This window comes from Lissotriton helveticus, chromosome 3_1, assembly GCF_964261635.1.
Source record: "Lissotriton helveticus chromosome 3_1, aLisHel1.1, whole genome shotgun sequence".
NCBI classification, from domain to species: Eukaryota; Metazoa; Chordata; class Amphibia; order Caudata; family Salamandridae; genus Lissotriton; species Lissotriton helveticus.
In genome coordinates this window covers 996772461-996788472 of record NC_136061.1, presented here as the reverse complement: position 1 = coordinate 996788472, position 16012 = coordinate 996772461, and the positions used below count along the sequence as shown (strand labels likewise).

The 16012-nt window shown below is 35.6% G+C and overlaps 1 protein-coding gene across 1 annotated transcript in view; it reads right to left on the bottom strand.

The window, feature by feature from the left end:
• The window catches only part of TTN (titin), a 379890-nt gene that overhangs the window by 173795 nt on the left and 190083 nt on the right, over nucleotides 1–16012 (bottom strand). Inside the window, exons 100-110 of the mRNA XM_078681496.1 lie at nucleotides 15826–15909; nucleotides 15557–15631; nucleotides 15036–15140; nucleotides 14759–14842; nucleotides 14491–14574; nucleotides 11914–12609; nucleotides 9935–10009; nucleotides 9690–9758; nucleotides 7400–7483; nucleotides 6847–6930; nucleotides 5137–5211 (exon numbers count right to left, since the gene is read on the bottom strand). Coding sequence (XP_078537622.1) covers nucleotides 5137–5211; nucleotides 6847–6930; nucleotides 7400–7483; nucleotides 9690–9758; nucleotides 9935–10009; nucleotides 11914–12609; nucleotides 14491–14574; nucleotides 14759–14842; nucleotides 15036–15140; nucleotides 15557–15631; nucleotides 15826–15909 — 1515 coding nt within the window. The remainder of the gene's footprint in view (nucleotides 1–5136; nucleotides 5212–6846; nucleotides 6931–7399; nucleotides 7484–9689; nucleotides 9759–9934; nucleotides 10010–11913; nucleotides 12610–14490; nucleotides 14575–14758; nucleotides 14843–15035; nucleotides 15141–15556; nucleotides 15632–15825; nucleotides 15910–16012) is intronic.

The following is a 16012-nucleotide window of genomic DNA, read 5'->3' as shown; positions in this document are numbered from 1 at the left end:
ATCACTGCAGTGATATCATGGTCACTATATTATCAAAGTTGTTCTACTAGTGGGTAACTATGTGGTACTTTATTTACATACTTGAGAACTGTATATGTGATAGCCTTTAACTGAAATTCTCACAAGTACACCTGTGTATTTGTATCATGGCTGTGCATTTATATCTATCTATCTATTAATCTATCTATCAATCTATCTATCTATCTGTCTATCTATCTATCTATCTATCGACCTATCTATCTATCTATAGTTATGGATATATATAGATATACATACATACATATATATATATATATATATATATATATATATATATATATATATATATATAGCTTTATGTATATATATTTGAAAATAATACACATTTTGAATAATATAATGTTAACATTCAACATATTTACTACCCTATAGTATATTGCTACTTTGATTGAAAATTTCTTTCAAATGTTCTCTGTTTCCCTGAGTTTAGCTCTGTTAATTTTTTTGGGAATAAGTCCTGATCACTGACTGATGTGGCTCCTAATCATATACAGTTGCCATATCCAACGGTCACGTGTATGTTAATGGAAACAAGCAAATTACCAACACTGGAGACTCAGGAAACTATGGGAGTAATTAACTTCCAGGCTGCAAACATTATCTTTATCAATAGTTTGTGGTCACCAGAACCATCTTTAGATGTATTATACTGTATGCTACAACAGTCAATATGGAAAGTTACTATTTCACTTTCAGGCAATAATGATGTTAATGATAATCTTTGTTCTCTCTACACTGATATATAGTTATATTTTGAACTAAAAGATAAAATAACTGTAAATATGCCCTAAAAACAAATGCAGAACAAAGTCAGCAGACATTCTGAAAAAATGTGACTTACATTTAAAACGAATGTCAGCAACAGTGGCACATAGATCATCTTTTCTGACATCAACACTGGGGTGGGTAAATGTTTTAGTACTACTTTTGTAGCCTTATCTTAATTAGATCTTTATGAACTAAGGAGGAAACTACCATGCATACACTTCATTTTAAATGTTGATCTAGCTTCACAGCAGGCCTATGTAGTCCACATATTGATTAATTTCCAAAGAATAGGAAAAGCACCGCATGTAGGGTGGAACTTTTGTGTAATGAAATAAATTACTTTTTGGTTCTGAAGAAGAAAGTGCAGTTAGAATGAAGAAGACATTCTAGTTGCATGTTCTCATTGTGTTATACAAACAGAACATGGATGATGCATGAGTATGATACTTGATTGTAGTAATGAGGAAACTTTTGCAAAGTGTTTGAGTGATAATTCAAGGTCCTCTATTTGCAGTACATTTAAGTTATCAGATATAAACATTGTTGTTGAAGTTCCAACTTCGTGGAGAATCATTTGATGCTACTTCACACTAAAATTTAAGTTTTTGTAAGTATATATGTTCAAGGCTGACCGTGTATTTAATTTAATGTACTGTACTGATGTATGTTTTTGTGTGTATGTGAGAGAGAAGCATTGCACTGCCTGATATAACATGGTATAATAAATATTGAATTGAATGGCAGACTGTGAAAAGCAGATGGCAGGTAAGGAGAGTGGACAGAAATTATGGAAATGGCAAAGATGTAGAGAATCTTGCCGTTCAATGTATTTGGAGAATTGCCATATTTCCCTCTTTTGCTTAATCTGTTGTATTTAACACCTGTATTTCATTATGTATTTTTTTTATCCTGATCAGGGTACAAACAATATGTAGTTTATCTGCAGTTTCAAACTGTACAATGCTAAAATGGCTCTGGTTAAATTAGAAATGTATACAACTTTTAAATATAATTAAACAAAAAGTAATGTGCGAGACCTAACTTAAAGTGCAATGAAGATACAGGAAGTAGGATGTTTTGTATAGAACATGGTAGGAGGATTGAAATAGGACAGATTGGGATTAAAAGGAAATATACTGTACCACCATGTATGAATTGATCATAGTAATAGATAGCATTGAGAGGACATTAGAGTAAAGGATACAGAAAAATTGGTGTATGTTTGAGGCATTGGCATTAGATGATGTGGTGAAGAAAATATGTTAAAATAGAGGATTAGGTTAGAAGAGAGTGAGAGGAGATTGCTAAAGAGGTGACATGGTACACAAATGAATTTGTTCAAAATATTCTTCCTAAACTATGAAGCGAAATCAATATATATTGAACATTTGAAAAGTAAAATCAAAAGAAAGATAATGATTGGTGATAAAACTAGAATGCTTGGCTGGTCAGCAAAGTATGAGGTAAGGATAAGATGCTGTCTGTAAAAATTTAGAGAAGTAATTTATTGTGTAATCTAAGAAGTTGACTATTTGAGTATCTGATAGAGTAGTAGAGGCAAATATGTAAAGATATTAGATCAAGGAAAATAACAATGTAGGAAATATTTAAGGAAATGGTTAAACCAACACAATTACACCTCCTGAAACATTTGTTTGTTCTATCTGAAGAGATCAGTAGGACGTCAAACATTTATAGAATTTATTTATTTTATTTTATATTCTTATATAGCGCAAGAATCGACCCCTTACGAGGTATCTCCGCGCTTTTGCTCACAAGATGGAATAGCTACAGTAACCCAGAAATTGATGTTATAGACTGATGTATAGAATGTTTATTCTTCCTGGAATAGGACGGTTTTTAGATTCTTCCTGAAAGAGGAATGGTTAAGGGTTTGTCTTAGGCCAATAGGAAGGTTATTCCAGAGCTTGGGCCCTACCAGGGAAAAGGCTCTGCCACCTTGTCTGGTTTTTTTGACAAGTGGGGTTTTAAGTAGCAGTTGGTTGCTTGACCGTAAGGCTCTGTCAGGTTTATAGAAGGGTAGCTTTTGGCACAGATAGTTAGGGCCTTTCCCGAACAGGCATTTGTGAACAATACAACAGATCTTAAACTTGGTGCGTTGTCGTATTGGCAACCAATGCAGTTCTCGCAACAGGGGTTTGGAAGGGGTTCTGGGGGGGGCATTCAAGACCATTCTTGCTGCTGTATTTTGGACTACCTGGAGGCGATTAATAGCGCTCTCGTTGGCTTGTATGAGGAGTCCGTTGCAGTAGTCGATTTTGCTTATCACCATAGTCTGCACTAGGGTCTTTCTATAGTTGTCCGAAAGGTAAGGGAAGACTCTTCTTAACAGACCAATGGTGTGAAAGCATGCCCCAGCAACTGCGTTCACATGTTCCTTCAAGGTAAGATTTTGATCCAACTTCACCCCCAGATTTTTTACTGTTAGTTTAGGGGTGGGTACTGGTCCCAGGTCTAAGGGCCACCAGTCGGGGGACCATAGTAAGGACGCTTTACCAAAGAGCATTAGTTCCGTTTTTCCAACGTTACATTGGAGGCGATTTACAGCCATCCAGTTGGAGATGGCCCTCATGCCTTCCGCGAAGTTGTCCCTAACATTGGAGTTGAAGGAATGGAAAGGGTAAAGAAGTTGGGTGTCGTCAGCGTAGGACACCGGGGTGAATCCGTATTTTCTCACAATCTCAGCAAGGGGGGCCACGTACACATTAAACAATGTGAGGCTTAGGCATGAGCCCTGTGGCACCCCCTTCGTGAGCATCCTGGAAGAGGAGCGGTATGGTCCCAGGCTGACGGATTGTGAGCGACCGGACAAAAAACTCTCCAACCAGGAGAAGGCTTGACCTCCTATGCCCACTCCCTGTAAACGGCTCATGAGGATCTTGTGGGACACAGTATCAAATGCGGCCGACAGGTCTAACAGCACCAGAATCATTGAGCCTCCTCTATCCTGTGACATCTTGATGTTATCGGTCACGGAGAGGAGAGCTGATTCGGTGCTGTAGTTGGGCCTGAACCCAGATTGAGAATGGTCCAGGCCCCCTGTCGCCTCTATGAACCTGGACAAGTGGATGTTAACATGCTTCTCGGCCAGTTTACTCAGGAGCGGCAGCAGAGAGATGGGACGAAGGTTAGAGAGCTCTGTCCATGGGGAGGTGGCATTTTTCCGAATAGGATTCACCACTGCCTCTTTCCATTGCTGGGGGAGTTTACCTTCTGTAAAAGAGAGGTTCAAGACTTTTTGGATAGAGGGGCAGAGGTCAGTACAGAGCATGTTCATCACTCTCGGGGGGAGGAGATCAAGGGGGGACCCTGTTTTAGTGGTGTTTAGTAAAGATTTTATCTCATCCTTAGAAATTTCAGGAATGTCAGTGAAAGTTTCAGAATTGGTTTGTAAGCAGAGAACGTCAACCGTCTCTGTATTGTTGGGGTGTTTGGCCAGTATTTTATTATAGATAGTATCAATTTTGTCCTCGAAGTATAATGATATTTTGTTACACAGATCCTGTGAAAAAGTATCAGGGCTTTCGCAGGCTGTAGGATTTGTGAAGCTTCTTAGAATCTTATACAGTTCTCTGGTACAATTGTCTGCTTCATCTATTTGGGACTGTAAGCTGATTTTCCTTGCCTTTTTTATATTATTGTAATAAGAGGAGGCAGCTTGTTGATAGAGCTCTTTGCTTTCACTAGAGTGGTTCTTCCTCCATTGTTTTTCTAGTTTTCTACACTTTTGTTTTTCAGTTTTTAGAGCTTCAGTGTACCAGATTTCTTTTTTGTTATTAGTCGTAGGTAGTTTGACCAATTTTTGAATGTACAATTAAAACATATAATGTTTGGGTAGTCAGAGAACACCAACAGCAGTAATTGTAACTGAGAAGCACATACTTTAACAAGGCACCATTTAAAGTATTTAGCTATCAGAGTTGGAGAGGGCTGCAGATTGGAGATAGTGAGTTTGATATTTTTTTCTTAAAATGCGAAGTTCCTAATACTTAAGATAAATAAATCATGATGTTGCTCTCAGTGTTGTTGGGAGAGAAAGGTTGATTTGGGTTAATTATAAAAGAAATGCACCCACTAACTCGAACAGAAGCACAAAGTAAGGTATGATTGAGTATTGTAAATGTATGTCAAGTAGCTGCTTTTAGCAATGGATTTAGCAGTAACATTAGTCTTGCAGATTCTAATGAAGCATTATCAACAAACAGTATTAGGTAATGGGAGGAAAAGTATGTAATTCATTAGCCCATAAATTATGATGCATAATTAAGGTACAGAGGTTTCAGAATTGTGAGCAACTCTAAAATTTACCTTTTAGCGGTGGAATCTCCACCTTTAGAGGCAGTGAAACTTCTTCAGGTATAGCTCTCTTGTGCACTTCCGAAACTTTGAAAATAGTATATATAATTACATATTTAGTATTTAGACAGAATCTATTCATGTGCATGTACACATATAGATTAAGAATGAGATTCTTACTTTTATAATTCTTCTGGAGTATATTTTAACATCATACAAAAACATACATATTAACACATCAGACAAAACATAATAGCCATTTAGACAGATCCTTAATGTTCTTTCTAAACTTAAACTTGTTTATAATCATTAATGATTTAACACTTATACAAGAGTTATGGTATAGTGAGCACTCAAAATATATAAACATTAAGGGCCAGATGTGCTAATAAATGGTCGCAAAATACTGGTGGCAAATTGCGACCAGTATTTTTGCAAACAGTATTGAATTTATGAACCAACATATGTACCAATAGGTTGGTTTGTGAAATTAGAATGGGTCACAATCCAACAGATATCATGAATATTAATGAGGTAGGTCACGACTGACATAATCCGATTGGATGTCATCACAGGGATGGTGGCCTTCTGTAGTGAGCAGACCACCATGTCTGTGATTGATAAACATTTTTTAAATGCAGCCCGGTTTCTTGAAACAGAACAGGGCTCAATTCAAAGCAAAAAGTTTATTTTAGTAAAAAAGTGTGTTTGAGAGTTAGCAGGACCACTGAACAGACATTTTTGGGTCATTTATAAAGAAGAAGTGGTCACATAGAGACTTCTTCCTTTTGTGAAATTTTACCAAACCTACTCAGAAGTCAATAACTTATTAGATTTTTGCGACTGGATTTCAGTTTAAAAGAACCGCTACGCAACATACCAATTCACAATTTGGAAGGGACTCCCTTACCCATTTGCAAAACCATTTTAGGAGTCAGTAAAACGTTACCAACTCCTAAAATGACCTTAGTACATTGAAAAAATAATTTTAACGGCCACAAAAAAATGAATCAGAGTGTATGTGACTATTAAAATGCTTATTATATCTGCCTCAAAGTACGGTACATCAATCAAATATAGTGTATTTCACCATTTTAGTACTATTACAATATTGTCATGTAACAATTCAGGCACCATAAATAGCACATTTACTTATCACACCAAAGAATATGTCCTCTAAATTTCAACCTTTTCCTGAAAAACACCTTTCTGAAAATGTTTCTTCCCTGCATGTGCGTGCACATGTGCTCAAAGAAATACCCATATGTACGTACGTATGTACACACACACACACACACACACACACACACACACAAACACCTGGCTATCTATTTCTATTCTTTTCATCATATATGCTAGTTTGTGTAATTTGCAAACACCATCATCTTCAGACTCCACTGTCCTCATTACCAGCGGCGATCTTCCCTCAATATTTGCTTTTCACAGCTACTTTTAGCAAACAGTAATACCATGACTAAAACTAGCGTTTTTAAGCTAATCAAATATCAAAGTCTCACAAAGAAATTCTGAATACATATATGTATATTGTAGCATCAATGTTATTCTATGAATGAAACAGAAAAGTTTCTCATTCTACCAAACTAGGAAAACAAAGTATAATAAACAATTAAAACCACTGATGGAAGGAATATGTTAGTATCTACGAAAAGATATTAGTAATGAAAGTGTAAATCATATTTCTAATGCTTTATTTCCATGTACCTTTAACTGGCGGAAGATCTTCAATTTTAGGTACTGGTACAGTCACTTTTTCTTCAGGGGCGACTTTCTTAACTACCTTGGGAACTTTAAAGAAATTGCAGTTCTTTTTAGCAAAATGCTGATATTATTCACAAATAAGGACAGACATATTTACAGTGAGTATTGTTAAATTATGCACTATAAGTATCTTTCCTAATATTACAATTGTTGTTATTTATTCTCCCCTAAAAAGAAAAACCTGTAATTGTAACTGATTGTATTCACGTTACAGAATTTCAGCCACCCAAAGATTCCCAAAATACCTGTTATGTAGTATGCCTCCGGTCATTGAAATTTTATAGACTAACTTTGCTGATAACATCTTGAAAAGAAAGCGCATAAGTATCTAACATAATTTGGGAACCACTGCATTGAAGAAATAAGAAGTCAAAAATGACAGATAAGGCAAATGCAAGACACATTGAGCTGTTGGGCTGACAGACTTGCATGAGTTATTACACATATATATACTTTAAGAAAATTAAGAGGTTTTGTTGAAAGAGAATTACTGTACCTGTGACACGTGGAACCTCCTCTTTTTTAGGAATGGAAGGTAAAACATCCTCTTGTGGTGCCGGTTTCTTTGGAATCTCAGGTACTTTAAATATATTGTTTGTGTTAGAAAACATCATAACTTGACAAGACACAAATATAACAATGACATATAACACAAAAAACCATACGGACTTCTACAATGAATGCTTCCTTTGATCATAAAACAAAAGAATTATTAAAACAGAGTTGTACATATAACATTCACCTCTAATTGAATTGAAGTTTCTAAAATTGTCATCACTTCCAGGGCTTTTCTAGGGGGATGTTGTCTGAAACACGAAAACTGGGGTAAAGAACTCATTCATTCTTAACATTTTGCCTTAGCTCCTCTACCCGGCTCCATGTCGGCACATATAGCACTTCCAGGGCTTTTCTAGATGGATGTTGCCTGAAACAGACAAACTGGGGTAAAGAACTCATCTATTCTTAACGTTTTGCCTTACCTCCTCTACCCATCTCCCTGTTGGCACATATAACACGGAATGGGCAAATGCTTTGCCATTTTTGGGCAATGTTCGATTTGCAACAATGATTTTCACAACAGTTTAAGTGAAACTGTTATCAAGACTATAAGGGTTGTTCCATGAGATTAATTGTGGTATAATATGTGATAGATGGGTTATGTGGTAGGAGGATCTGGCCATGTTATATTTTTTGTTGTTAAAGTATTATCTCATCCACTCCAAGAGATTCAGCCACTAATGAATTTTCTGTGAGAAAATAAAATCTGAAGCAGCACTGGTCTTGTTGGTTAAGACTCATGCATTATTTGTTTGCACTAGTCTGTTAGAGTTGTTGGCAAATGAGCAACTCGAATAAACTCCAAATTATTTTCAAGAACCTGAAGTGTTTATAGTTTTGGAACCATAACTAACATAGTTAGAAAAAGGTTCTGATGCAATTTTAAGATTTGTGGGTTAAATCATTTGCAGAATAAATTAAAAAAGAGTATTGTTGGTCATGAACCCACCTTGAATATAAGGCATTGTCTTAAGTATGCATTTATGGAAAATAGTCCCTTATTTATTGTTCATATCACTGGGGAAACCTATTATGCAATGTGAGAGTGAACAGCTATTCAAAAATATTTAACCATTTAATGCTGAGAAGGCTCTTTATTAGTTAAACAGGGCAATGTGAGCTAACCCGCAGTCTTATCGAGGAATGCATGGCACTCGATAATATGCAAAAGATAAAATGGTTAGCTTACGTAAAGTCGTTCTTTGAGGATTTAAGCCTTCTCAGGTTTTTCACCCACCCACTAACTATTTCTGAATTGTCGAGAAAAGAGTTAAAAAAATTGTGTCTTCTCCATTTAGGTGAGCTCCGACTGGCTCAAGAAATGGGGAAAAGCTCAATCCAACACTTGTTATCCATTCAAACTTCCTTTTCGATCCAACCTTACTTAATGTATAATTTGAACCAGTTTGAAAGATTCTTGTTAACTTGTTTCAGATTAGACGTCTTCTATCGGTTGACTTCGTTTCCCCAGCAGAACAATTGGTCTAGGATTCTACCACCTTGTCCGTGTGATTGTAACTCTCGACAATCTACAATCCATATACTTTTGTCCTGCAAGTTCTACAAAATCCCACGCACACGTTGGATAATTCCAATACTATGAATAATGGGGCTCCGAACCTGTCGCCCTGATAACAAATTATTTGCTAAATCTATTGCTTGTTTTTTTAAATTTTGTGTTAACCGCCGTCCCAACCTTAATTCTAACTAAATGCTGCTATTATTCATGGTTCCATCAATCATGTAACTTTTTAAAGAAGTTTTATTGTAAATATGTTTTACGTGTACTTTTATGGTTTTCTACGAATTATGGAAACCGAATAAAGATGAATTTGAATTTGAATTTGAGTTAAACAGGGCAAATAAAAGTAGCCTCCTTCCACACTCTACCATACATGCTGTCAATGAAAAGAAAAAACTGTGTACTCCAAACTGAGACAGAGTACAGAAAGTAAACCACAAAATGTTCATGCAAGGAAGAAAATAGAATTAGTAAACTTGATGTCCTGTTGCACACTGTCACAGACCAGTTACGAACACAGTTACATTTAGGATGACAACAGACAGAAGTTATATTGTGAGTGCTTCCTTTAATGGGGTTAATGATGAACTTTTTTCTTTCCGATGAAATGCTAGTAAGAGTGAAGACTTGAAGATGGAGATGATTCTGTGGTTAATGCCAACATGAAATTGGAACTTAAGACACACAGTTTATGAAGTTGAAATACCTTTCACTGGAGGAATCTTTTTAAGAACAACTTTCTCTTCCATCAATTCTTTTTTCGTCTTCTCTGCCACTTAAAAGATATTAGTTAAGACATTCAGTAGTGTTTTTGTTATTGAACATACAGGACAAAACAGATCACAAAAACATAAAATATACACAAGTTGAATACAAGATGATGTACTAATTCTTTTAAACGTAGTAAAAAGCAAAAGAAGCACGCAAGATTGAATTATTCAAATTATGTACCTTTCACAAGAGGAGCTTTTGCTTTCTTTAGTTGAACTTTTTCTTCTTGGACAGCTTTTTTGGGTTCTTCAGCCACTTTAAAAATATTATTTTTGTTTAAGAATGTCATACGCACACATAAAACAGACAGAAACAGAACAGAAATGTGCAATACATGCTCATCAGCAGATATATGATAGCTTAAAACTTTCAGAGAATTAAATTCCCATAAGTTTGGAAACATACTATTCTGATGCATCTGTGTGGTGGGGTTTGTATGGCTTTTCGGGATATTGACACGCATTCAACATTGCTACATAAGGGAGGCATTTGTAGAATGTGTCTGGAAATGCAGGTGGTATGTTTACCTAATAGACAGTCAAAAAGTAAAAAATCATAAAGCATAATGACAGAAAAACATTTCATAGCATTTCATGAAATGTTGATATGCCGCTCGATGGGGTGGACATCTATTTTAAAGTTCACTGAGGGTAGGACATTTCTGGGACAGGTGATATCACTATTCAACTTCTTTGAAAATATTAATAATGATATTAAAATCAGTTTAGCGTCAACACAAATTGGATCAAATCAAACTGATATTTGCTAGAAATGTACATTGAAACTCTTCAGATTTTTAATTGTCAGTCTGTTAAAGAATAAAGATAGATCACTACTAAGCTTGACACGTACAATGGCATTTTTTGGACTATCCCTGTAATATAAGAGTCATCTTCTGTGTGGAGGAGAGTATTGCTATAGGTGTCACTGCCTTCATAGTGATGCCATATTTCTCTGATAAATGGAGATGTGTATTAATGTCAGGTGAAATAAATCTCAGTCACTAATGTAATATGTCTGCCAAATGTTGGTGTATTTGAGGCACGATATCTTATACAGGCTGCCTGTAATTGGTGTATCTAAACTAAATTACTAACTAAGAAGCACTAAGGAGTGACTGAACGGATAAGTGGGATAAAATTAAATTCACCACTTTCAATGAAGCAGCCCTTCATTGAAAGCATTTATGCGCTTTACATATACACCCCTTTTTTGGGGGGGGGGGGCATCAAGAGGGGCCTTAGGCCCATAGGCATTCTCGGTTTTGCATTTCCTAATTTGTGATTTCCTATATGTAAAAAGCTAATTTGGAAATGCAAAACCATTCCTACCTATAATCCTTTATGCCCCTACAAAACAATGGTTTAGCATTTCACAATTAGCAAATTCCTAATAGTGATTCCTACTCTGTGGGAATTGCTTTTAGAAAATCTCTATTTTTGTACATTTCATTTTCTAAATAGAGATTTAGGATTCACAATTTAGGAAATGCAACCTGGAAGTTTCATACATCTGACCCAAGATGAGTAAATAAGTACTGAGGCACTAGGTAAGATAACAAGTGAGGGCCTAGATATTGGATTAAAAGGGTGTTCAGAAAATATATGCGAGTCAAGTAACAAAGGCATCTAGAAGTTGTAAGTGTGAATAAGTAGTGGGTATTGTTATTTTGATATTTTAGACTGCCAGGTGATTTTGGTGTTGATGAGAGAATGATAAACTTATACTGTGTAGATAATTGAAAGTAAATGAGAGCCAGTGTCATTTGGCTGTAATTGTCTAGAGGGCTCTGATATGGTAAATGCATTAATGATAGTCAGTAATTTAGAAAGAGAGTGTAACAGAGGTTCTCTGAAGATAATAAAAGTTTTTAAATGATTTTTCCCAAACTCTATATGCAATACAGGTAGGTGTGACAGTGCATTTGTATGCATGAGTGCATGTAACTAAATAGATTGTGAACAAGTAGAATCTTGAAAGAATATGCCAGAGTACATAGCCCTCCAATTTTGTGAATGCTAAGAAAAGGAAATTATTAAGGCAGGTCACTGCTGAGTAATCATTTATAATGTCAAAGAGGGTATTAAAATAAACGGGAGCAAAATTTAAGCACAAAAGCAGAGTTAAATTTACAACATGCATGAGAGACAAACATGTACCTTTTTTGTCATAAAATTCTTCAAACTGAACAGAAACAACTTCTTCCTCATGGAACTCTTCATAAATGTTCTCCTGATAAGTTACTTCTTCTTCTTCATAGATGTGTTCTACCTCTTCCTCAATTTCCACTTTTTCTTCATAGAGTTCTGTTTCTTCTTGAATGTCTTCTATGATCTTCTTTTGCTCTTGTATTTGTTTTATTTCTTCATAAACATATTCTTCCTCTTCTTCAATTTCAGGTGTTTCTGCATAGACTTCTTCTTTGTAAGTGGTTGTTTCATCTTCATAAATGTTTTCTTCTGAGATCTGCTCTTGTTCCTCCGGTGCATACATATGTTCTTCCTCATGAATTTCTTCATATATTTGCTCTTTTTCTTTTTCTTCTTCTTTTTCTTCTTCGTCTTCTTCTTCTTCTTCTCCTTCTTCTTCTTCTTCTTCTTCTACTACTTCTTCTTCTTCGAAGATTTGCTCTCTTTCCTCATAAAATGTCTCTTGATGAATCTCTTGCCTTTCCTGTCTTTCTCCATAAACTTGCTCCTCAATGACTTTTACTCCATAGACTTGTTCTTCATAATACTTCTCACTTCTGTCATAAACCTCTTCTATCTGAATGTCATCCTCTTTTTTGTAAGTGCCTCTTTCTCTTTTCAGAGATATTGCTTTTACTTCTTCAACTTGTCTGGGAATAGCAGGAACTTTAAAAACATATATTCATGTTAAAACATGAGCTGACATAATCAAACCAACATAATAAAAACACATAGGATCACACATATGCAACATAATTATTGCATATAAAATGAATATGAAGTGTTTGGCCTAATCTTGCCATCATCAGATCACTGCGCCAGGTGTACAAGTGATACATTGCAAGATCATCTTTTAAATACATTGGTTTGACTGCATGATGTGAAAAGTAGGTGATTCAATAAAGTATTTGTTTAATGATCGATGTATATTAATACTCAGTATCATCTAATGTAATTTTGGTATATTGATATACATTTGGTTTCATTGCCAACTTTTTATTAAAATATTTAGTCACTGCTAAGGAAAATTAAAGGGCTTTTGTAGTCTACATTCACAGGTCAGGAATACATCTAACGAGTGAATTACCTTCATACCATGCCTGCTTCACAATTTTAAAAGTATACAATATATTCTACTCACTGCCACTTTTATTTAGTTAAATTTACACATTTTGCCTTTTGCTACTTCACATTTCGACTTTGTTCGAGGACTTTGACATCAATGTGGGCTAAGTAGGCCACAAATGAAAAATTGTTCAGTTACTGGATGGACAGCTGAGATGCACCAACTTCCTAAGTATACCTTTCCTCCAGTATTACATGACTTTGCTGTCTGCTGTGACTAATGTGGCACTACAGAATCTCATTGAATGAATCAATGAACTTTGGAGTTTTGCATCTTTAAAATTGCTGCTGACTAAATCAATGAGGGGGAGATTTACTAATATTTTACGCCGTGTTTGATTTACAAAAGTGATACAAATCAAAGTGATGCAAGTCGTTGCAAAATCTTTTTTTTTCAATTTACTTTCCAGCGCTAAACTTGTTTAGCGCTGGAAATAAAGTGTTACTCAAAGCAGCCCAGAGTGCTACTGTGCATTACTTAGCCCCAAGGGGGCATTCCATGGTTGGAGAATGGGCGTGTCCATGTTACCAACCAAAGTTTCTCATGCTAAATCCTATTTATTGAATAAAGAAGACAGGTTTTAGCATCCGAAAACTGCCCCCGTTTGAAGTAGGCGCAAGAAAGGAGAAATGCTTGCATTTTTCCTTCCTTTTCTGACTTTGTACGTGTGCTGCATTTTACAGCACACATACAAAGAGGGAAAAGGGCTAAAGTTAGTCTAAGCATGGTATTTTGTACTGGGAGAGTATCCTTCCAGTAAAAAACCTATGCTAGTCTCATGGAGACACTCTAGGACCATGGCGCAAAGGTGTCCCTGTGGTGCAAGGCAGCTGATTTCAGTGCTAGGGAAAGAGAAGGAGAGTGCCAAATTTCAGTAAATTTGGCGCTCTCCTGCTCTCTCCTTTTCATACAGTGCAGCATTTGTGACTGCTACACTGAGCTGCATGAATACATTGTAAATCTGCCCCTGAATGTTAATTTACCTCTCTTAAGGAATCTGACTAAGCAACTATCTAATTTTTAAGTAATGTTGTTCCAAATCCTGTTTCACAGTCACCTCATATATTTGGCTCTCCTCTTTGATACTGACAAGATATGGAAGAATATGGTTCTACAAAGTTTATTTTTGTTTTGTTTTCTAATAGGACATCTTCCTTTTTCTTTTACCAAGTCACTAATAGCCACAACAATGAGAAATATTAGCAAATGCACTTCAGGCATGTCAGCGTTTTTTATTTGCTTTTAAAGTGTTTAGCGAACAGCATTTAGCAGTTATCCTCAATCAATGGATCTTACACTGCAAAGCATGAGGATTAATACACATGAATAATGGATTAGAAATTAACACAGCAAACAAAGACACAACAAACAGATTTAAGATCATATTAGGGTTGCTGTTTTTCTCTCTAGGAAAGTTATACCTGCAGCTGGTGGAGGAGTCTCATGTTTAAGAAGAGATACTGATACTTTTTCCTTTATGACAGACTTCTTGGGCACTCCAGGCACTTTAAAGATATTAATATAAAGAACTGTAAACACACATTTACTGTGACGTGTAACACATAAGTTAGTGTAAAAGACAACTGTAACTGAAGGTGCAACTCATCAAAAACAAACTGCTAAGACTACAACATTGAAGTAAACCCACCAAGAATACAGAAGATTGTTAAACCTATGCAGCCAAGGTACCTTTTTCTGGCGGAGTTTCTACTTTTTTGGGCACTGCAATTGGTACTTTTTCTTCTGAAATTAGTTTCTTTTGGGGTTCAGGTACTTTAAAAATAATACAAATGAAATCTTAAAACCACAGTTTTCATTAAAACTAGCATATGTTTTAAAGACATACACAAATAAAAAATAAAATAAAATTGCCATTGAAGAAGTTCACACACCACACGTGGCCATTAACACAACAGAAGAGCACAAAACTAATTTCACAAACAGGTATGCATTTAAACCAGGATACCTTTAGATGGAAGAACTTCTGTTTTTTTGGAAACAAGAATTGAAACTTTTTCTTCTGCTGTCAATATTTTATCTTGAGGAACAGGCTTCTTGCGGACCACTGGCACTTTAAAGATATTAATAATAAGACTCTTAAACTCCATTGCCAAATACGGAAGAACACGCAAGACTGGCAGACAAGACTTAAACATAGAGTGCTATTGGACAGAAACCCATATACTTCAACATAACATATTTAACATTTATAGACATTATCAGGAACACATCACTCACAGATTACTGTAAATGTAATACCATGGACCTTTCTCTTCACATGATTGAAGTTAAATCACTATGCATCTTACCAAATGAATTTTTTCTTTTGAGTAAATCCTGCTTTGTTATGAATTATTGTACCCAAATCATTACATTTATCATTGAAGACTAATTAGACCAATATTTAATTGAAAAGACTATCACAAAAGGCCACAATATTACACAGAACATGCAGAAGAGAAACATGTAACACAAAGCACAAAATACCTTTCGCTGGTGGCGCTTCCACTTTTTTGGGAATTGCAACAGGTATCTTCTCTTCATCAACTGGCTTCTTAGCCACTACAGGCACATTAAATAGTAATAGTTGCTTTAAGTATTTTTAAACAAAAAAACAAACAGAAATACAACACAGAAAACACCAAAATACCATCAACATGAACAAAACAGAGACATGCAATAATCTTCAGAATTTGTTTCTAAATATCAGTAAATTCTGTAGAGGTTACTGTTCAAAAATGTACTGCATGGTATACCTTTAGGAGCAAGGACCTCTTCTTTTTTAGGCACAGCAATTGGCAACTTTTCTTCTGTGACTTCTCTTTTAGGAACCTCAGGCACTTTAAGAAATTGCAAGTGCATGATTGTGAGAAGCTCACTTAAGATTTTTCAGCATATTAATCAAGAAACAAAAGCAAATGGGGCACTATGACACTCACTGTT